Source organism: Cajanus cajan, chromosome 9, assembly GCF_000230855.2.
Source record: "Cajanus cajan strain Asha chromosome 9, NIPB_CcT2T_4, whole genome shotgun sequence".
In the NCBI taxonomy this organism is placed as follows: domain Eukaryota; kingdom Viridiplantae; phylum Streptophyta; class Magnoliopsida; order Fabales; family Fabaceae; genus Cajanus; species Cajanus cajan.
The window spans coordinates 16,965,121-16,972,822 of NC_138525.1; the positions used below are offsets into that span (position 1 = coordinate 16,965,121).

General features: G+C 31.5%; 1 protein-coding gene across 1 annotated transcript; it reads right to left on the minus strand.

Moving 5' to 3' along the window:
• Positions 1-1,591: 1,591 nt before the first annotated feature.
• LOC109789616 (putative alpha-amylase 2) lies at positions 1,592-6,983 on the minus strand. Its single transcript, XM_029269475.2, has 12 exons — positions 6,911-6,983; positions 6,791-6,824; positions 6,355-6,392; positions 5,640-5,766; positions 5,306-5,532; positions 5,066-5,211; positions 4,842-4,951; positions 4,103-4,191; positions 3,745-3,867; positions 3,386-3,421; positions 2,169-2,267; positions 1,592-2,091 (listed from the first exon to the last, which is right to left on the minus strand). The coding sequence occupies exons 1-12, from the start codon at positions 6,926-6,928 to the stop codon at positions 1,900-1,902; spliced, it is 1,239 nt and encodes a 412-aa protein (XP_029125308.1). The 5' UTR covers positions 6,929-6,983; the 3' UTR covers positions 1,592-1,899.
• Positions 6,984-7,702: the final 719 nt, after the last annotated feature.

Sequence of the window (7,702 nt, forward strand, 5' to 3'; positions counted from 1 at the left end):
CTACATTCGTCTACCAAAAAAATGTACATTCAAGCTCACTAAACGACAGTGAAACCTCAATGTCCTAAAGAATGCAACAATACATGTAAATGAACGGCTATGGGCACATTTCCTCGCCCAAATATGCATGATCATCTTCAGTATATAGCCACACCACAAATAAGTGAGCATCATCTGTCACCCACAAAACACACTTATCAAGCAATAATGCCATAACTTCCTCCGAGTCCAACTGAATCTCGTATCAACTCACTTCACTTTTCACCCACTCGTAACCTTCATGGTTGAAGGAATCTTTACCTTTACCATCTTTAGTTCCTTCCAACTATGATTTTGCTCCCTCCTTAACCCTAACTAAAAGTAGCTCTACCATCAACACTTATTGCCTAATGTCAGCTACACTCGCCCATGAACCACCAACCCCTAACGTTCCCCCTTGAGTGGTTGCATCATCCCTCTCCACCAACAACTTCATCACTATGTTGAACAAGTCGTTGTCCTCGAATGTCAACTGCAAACACCTCTTTCCTATTTCCACATACTCAAACGCAACACAACCAAAAACTAAAACACAACGAGGAAGAAGAAAATACTTGTGACGACATCAACAAAGTTGAAACAAATGGTTACACACACAAACATGATTGACAGGAAGTGACACAAGCATCAAATTAATGAATTGTCTTTCCAACTTACTATTGAATGGTAACAGTGGCAAACCTCCCATTCAAACAAGCCCACACTTAAAAGTCAACCCTTAATGAACAACTCTGATTTGTCTACATCACCTATAATAAATTGCTTATTTAATTGCAACAATCAACAATCGCAAATGTCCTCCGCTATACATGGCTCCCCACTAATGTACATTGTCATAATTCCTTCCCTCCTATAGAGCTCAAAATTAAAGGGGCTTATACACTACTCAATTTGGACACGTCGAGCTAAGCTAAGCCATTTAGCTCAATCATATCGAGCTGAGCTCGAACAAAACACTCACCACAAACCTGTGACAAGCTCATGGCTAAATAGTGGATGACGACAATAGTACCACATTGATGATGACATTAGTACCACATTGATGATGACATCAATACCACACTCCCAAGAATCTCAAAATAAAATAAACGATGAAGCAATATCTCCATGCAATAAATCTCATACATAATCACAAGGACACCACTTAACTACCACACAAAATCATCTTCTTAAATTATGCAATGAACATACATATAGGAGGCATTAGGTAACATTCTAACCTGACCTAATTCTTAACCTAGACTCCCTTCTAACTTAAGCGTAAGAGTGTTTTTATGATGCCCTCCCCACCGCAAACATTGAAACAGCTTGGATGTCATCTCTGTCATTGGAACACTTGCGAGATTCTGGTAAAAACATATCCCTTGAATATATGAATTTCATCTTTTTAAATATTTTTATTATTTAGTACATACTTAAACAAGAAAATGAAGTTTATCCAAACTTAACAATAAAATAGGACAAAATAATCATGAATAACATGTTATTATACAACATTTTAAGGGTTTAACAATGTACATTGTGCATATTAAAAATATTAGTTTATAATAAATAAATAAAAACTTTATTTTTAATACATATTTCTATTTAAATAAACTTTTACAATGCCCAAATATTACATTTGGTTTATGACATAAACAAAGCTGCTTAGTATTATTGTTAAATATTACATAAACAAAGCAGCTATATCATTACATAGTACATGTGTAAAAAGTGACTGTTATTTGAGTGGGTAAGACTTAAGTTGAAGGAAAGAGCTTCCAAAGCCAACTAGATGCAGGATAGAGCTTTGGAATAAACATAGAGTTTCTTTCCCGTTTTCATGTACTCTCGGAGGAGAAAGGTTATGCTAATGGAACATTACTTGTGCCAAACCGCATAATTGTGGCCACTAGTTGATAGTGTCCATTCCCTCCCAGATGGACACCATGAACCATTTCCGATCTTCATGCACACTTTTTCCCCGATGATTGCAGCATAAAGGTTGTGCTTGGCTTCTAGAATCCTAATGGGTGATCTACTTTGAATACCTTGACGCTTGCGAACATCAATCTGTAGTTTAATTGTATATAGTTACTAAAGTCCCTTGGTAAAAAAAAAATGATTATGCTACAAGTTCTCTTACGTACCAACTTCACAATTTGCTCCCGAATTGAGTTGCCCCAGTCATATAAATGGTCATAGAAAACGGTTGGTATTCCGGGATGGGTCAATATGTAAGCATACCCCTGCATAAACCATAAGTCGGTAGTACATGAAAAAATTTATAAACATCAATGAACTCTATTTAATTATAAGTACGTGTAATTAGTTTGGATATGGGACTTCAAAAATTATTTCTAAATTTTTTGTAAGTATTAATAGACAAGTCACAACAACTTGGAAGAAGGCAAAGAGGCATTTTCATGACTTCACGAGAAGTTCACTAACTGTCAAGTTCAAAGGTATTCCTTTTATCAATAGAAAATAATATTACAACATCATCGACAATAAAAATTGTGTCTAAATCCTCTTGCATCTATATTCTCTTATCGCAGTATCACTATACCAATCCTAGTAGATAAGTTCAAAAGTAATTATTACTTCATAACAAGTTCCAACAATTTTGTCTCAATAGAAAATAATATTACAACATCATCGACAATAAAAATTGTGTCTAAATCCTCTTGCATCTATATTCTCTTATGGCAGTATCACTATACCAATCCTAGTAGATAAGTTCAAAAGTAATTATTACTTCATAACAAGTTCCAACAATTTTGTCTCTGACAATACAAACAACAAAAGAATCGATAATGACCACAGATAACTTTTGTGTATGGTGTGTATGTTTGACCATTTGTTTTGTTACTAGAATGTTGAATCAAAGTTTTAATGCGGCATAATAAAAGTCTACTTCTTGCTGCTGCACCATATTTATCTGTACAAACATTCTTTATTAATCCATTTAAAGTCTCTGTTTAATTTGTTAAGTAGTTTTGAATGGTCGGTGGAACATAATGTATTAATATCCTTTATAAATGACAAAAGAGAACACATGCAGTTTAAATTTTACAAAATTTTCATCTTCTTTATGTGTTGGATGAATTAAAATAAAAATTGACATCGAGAACAATAGTTAAGTGTGGTATAGGAAATAGACAAATAAAATGAGAATATGTTACCAAACTATTAACATGCACATTAGATAAATTACACATAGGATGATAATATTATTAAATTTAAAAGTATGTCAATCAAGTAACTATAAAATTTTATGATTATGCACCGTAAAAATGTAAATAATTATCCTATGGACAGAAAAAGCATTAATTTAATAGTTACTAATGCCCTAAAAAAGAAGTACCTCCATAATATGGTCTTTCGGGAAAGGCCAATGACCCTGCAAAACAAAAGCATAAGTTCAAAATCTAGTAGATAAGTAGTAGAAAGAAAAGTTTTATGCACAAAACATAAAACAAATAATATAATGTCAAAAGAAATGGAATCTTTGGATATTGGGGCCAACAAATAATTATATAAGAAAAATATAAAAGGGAAAAATAACAATACAAAACTAGTTGGAATTATTACAAAATGTACTGAAAATTTTGTTCCCCAGCACGTAATTAGTGCAGTAGAAACAATTAAGAATAAAAAGGTCGTAATATAATCGAAGAAGTGTCTTGTCTTGGTGTACCATTGTAAGTAAGAGTTAAGTTGTACCTGAGTTGAGCCTGTATCATGATTTTCTATGAATGTGACGGATCTTGATGGCCACCACCCGACCACACCCGGGGGCTTCCCTTGAGGATCACGCAAACGCCAAAATTCTCCCTTTACAGCTTCCTACAAATTAAGAATAAGGTTATGGTGAGAAATCTAATTAAATGAATTGAATATCAGATGCAGCCGAGAGTGTCATGGTTTGTATACTTGATAATAAGTATCGATCGATTTATTGAATGGTAAAATAATGAAGGGATTAACGAAATCTTAAGTGTCTAGAAAGATATCTAGCTACTATTGGCAATTTCAAACATTTACTGAATACCAACTATATTGAGCACAAAATATTGGGTACCTGGAGAATTCCCTTTGTTGTAAAGTCAAATGCAGCTGAAAGTTGTCCAGTTCCATCAATCCAATTGACTATTCGTTGCCTATGGCTATCTGTAGAAAATAGACAATAAGGTAGCTAAGGTTAAACAATAATAAGAATACAAAGTGTAAAATACAAATATTCAAGGTCACACTTTGCAAAAAGTTAATCCACTACACCATGACCAAAATATATATACTTCAAAATAAAATGATAACCATTAAAAAATGCCAACATATACTTTACATAATTATTTTTTTTAAAAAAAAATCAACAGTTTGTCACTTGTACCAAAAAGAGAAACTCGAACAGTTGCAACTACTAGTAAGATTGTTTTATATATATATATATATATATATATATATATATATATATATATATATATATATATATATATATATATATATATATATATATATATATATATATATATATATATATATATATATATATATATATACTACTTTTAATTTAATTTTTAAATAAATATATTGAAATCTTGAATTTCCGATTCAATTAGGTATGTCTTCAAACATAAAATAATAGTAAATATCTAATGCTTGCTATAACAGAAAAATTGTAGAGATTTTAGAGCTTTTTTGTCTCCTCATAAATTAAAATTTCTATACATGGATCACCAACAATATATTCAAATTTCAAAAAATTTCGAGTTGAGTATTAATATACTTGTCAAATAAAAATATATATTTAATCATGGTACCCTGGTTATAGTCCAATGAACCCTTGTAGTTGCATGAATCCCAATACTCTCCAACAGAGAACAATGGCTTTGCTCCTTCAATGTATTCTTTCACATATTTTGGTGAAAACCTATAACATAATTGTACATAAATATAACCATAAATCATTAGTAGATAATGAAAGGAAACTCAAAAAAAAAAAAAAAAAAAAAAAAAAAAACTCCAAAGGCATAACATATCTTACCCTTTTGCAAAATCAAAACGAAAATCCTGAAAGCCTACTTCATGGCGTAACCAGCGGAGCCATCCAATGATATCTTTTCTTACAAAATCTTGAGTGTGGTCAATATTGGGAAATCCTTGGAAAATGTCCCCTGTGCTTCGATTACCCTGAAATAAAACAAGACGAAGAAATAACAAGATGACTTCTATGTAAGATGTAGATTAACAAATATATATTGGATTTGGATGTAACAAATGTTACCAATCCTCCGGTACATGAAGTCACAGCCCGTTCATCCCATGCTAATGGAATTCCATCAAAACGATTATATTTCCCTCCATGTCCTTGGGTGGTGCCAGTACGATGATTGATAACTATGTCAGCCATTGCTCTGACTTTGTATTGCTTCATCTTGTGAAGTAAAGCTTTTAACTGACGCTCAGAACCATATTTACTATTAAGAGAGTAAAGGTCCTGTGGAGTGTAACCTGCATAAAAGTTGGTTAGACAAAAATATTATGACATTAGTAGAAAAATATAAAACTCCACTTTATCAATATAATTTTATGCTAGTCTTTCTAAAAGACTATTTAACCTTCAGGTGCGAAAGATTGAGTTGGTGGTGGCAACCACACTGAAGTGAATCCAGCTTTAGCTATGTCACCAACTTTGCCTTCTAAATTATGCCACCAGTTGTATTTGTGAGACTCCCAGTTGAATGCCTGCAATGATTTTTTTAATGTTTACTCTATTTCGTGAAAAGTTTTTTTTATTGTTCCGAATAGTAAAAAAATTGTATATATACTGTATAGTATGATTCACATGCATACAACTAAGTAACCTTACTGGTTTTCCAAGCTCATGAACCTTTTTTTCAATTAAAAATATTATTGAAACTCAACATCAAATACTTCAGTGAAGAAAGAAGAAGTGCAATTCAGCCCAATTTAATTTTTTTTTTCTAGCTATAACATTAACATGACCATCATAGCACAACCATGCTTTGAAAAGTGTAATACAAAAAATTGGCATAAAGTGAGATTCTCTATAATATATATTATTAAAAAATTATTTTTACTCACACAATAAATATAATATATTAATATATTATTAAAAGGTGTATGTATAAATTATAATAACACATAAAATATATTATTAAATCTTATTTAAAATTAATATTTAAATTATGTATAATTATATGATATATATATATTACTTATATCGACAATTTTTATATGTTATTGTATGTAATGTTGTAAGTCAGAGGGAAAGTCTGCAGATAAACCTATAATAGAGTCATCAAAATTTACCTGAAAAAGTATTTCTTTTCCATCACGCAAAGTTGCACCTAATCACGTGCACAAGGAGCAATTAGAACATCAAATTAGGCACTATTAAAATACCATCTCAATTACAGTATAAGAATTAAGTTCAATTCTAGTCCATGATATAATATGTTTTACACGGTTGCATAGCAAGGCAACCATAAATGATTTTTAAAAGTACAACTTATGGAAACAAGTCCTCTAAATTAGAACAAGATATTCAATATTCAAACATTGAAAACTCTAAAGAAATAACGGAAGCAATTAGATGATGTCATGATATATTTTAAAATTATATCTAAAGCACATTTTCTTAAACATACGCTAAGGATCGACTACGCAGAAAAAAATAATGTGGTTTAACCATTTTGAAATTCTCAACTTTAGTAATCAGCAGGTTTGTTTAGAGTCAAAAGCATACCAAGATCATTTTGTTGATTGGTTTGATCACGTCCCTGCTTGCCAATCAAGAACCAAAAAATAGTAAGGACGTAAATCTTATTAATACAATAGAAAAAGAATGAAGAGATTTGTTGCATACACTGCTCCAGTATCCCATATTAACTCAAAGATTGTGAATACCAACTCGACTAAGGAATTCACTCGCACTGCTGTGACATGCATGAAAGATAATCAAAAGGAGAAAAATAAAAAAAATAAAAGAATTATTGAATTTCAAATAATAAAAAGAAAATACATGAATAAGAGAAGAGAGAAACTTACCAGATTGATCTAGGGAGGGAGGAGCCTTGGAGGCATTATTAATATTACTGAAAAAAGAGAAAAAAAAAATCAGTGGAATTAGATTCACACAGTGGAATTGGATTCACACATGAGCCGAGAATATGGAATATGGAATATGGAATTTGAAGATAAACAGGAATATAATATTAACTTTGAGCCAAAATTCATATTCAATATTCACCCAATTAGAAGAAAAAAAGGGGCATAGGGAATTCAACGTATGGGGAAGGAGGTGGCCCACTGCCATGTATCACTCGATGATGGGCTGAACAAGTTAATGGTATACGCTACGTTACCTTTCTTTATCTCTTAATAATTTTATTTTTTTTGTTTGTGCCACGTTCATAGTTATCAAATACATGGAGAAGGAATGAAAGAAATGGGTATCAATAGTTTTGTTTTTTTTTTGTAAATAGATTCCATTGTTTAAGCAATTGTATATGTTTATACGTGTTAAAATGTGGGTGATCTGTTATGTGTTGGTAAATTTATTGATGACAACTTCCGAGGATTTGAATGATGATGAGATGGGAAACATGAACCTGTTCTATATTGAATACTTTAAGGAAGATGAGAAAAACTTAACTGA

Excerpts from the sequence above, each read along its gene's own strand:
- LOC109789616 (XM_029269475.2), bottom strand. Across the intron at positions 5,533-5,639 it reads TCAATCTTTCGCACCTGAAG|GTTACACTCCACAGGACCTT; the intron begins GTTAAATAGTCT and ends ACTTTTATGCAG. Across the intron at positions 3,868-4,102 it reads CAACAAAGGGAATTCTCCAG|GAAGCTGTAAAGGGAGAATT; the intron begins GTACCCAATATT and ends CTTAATTTGTAG.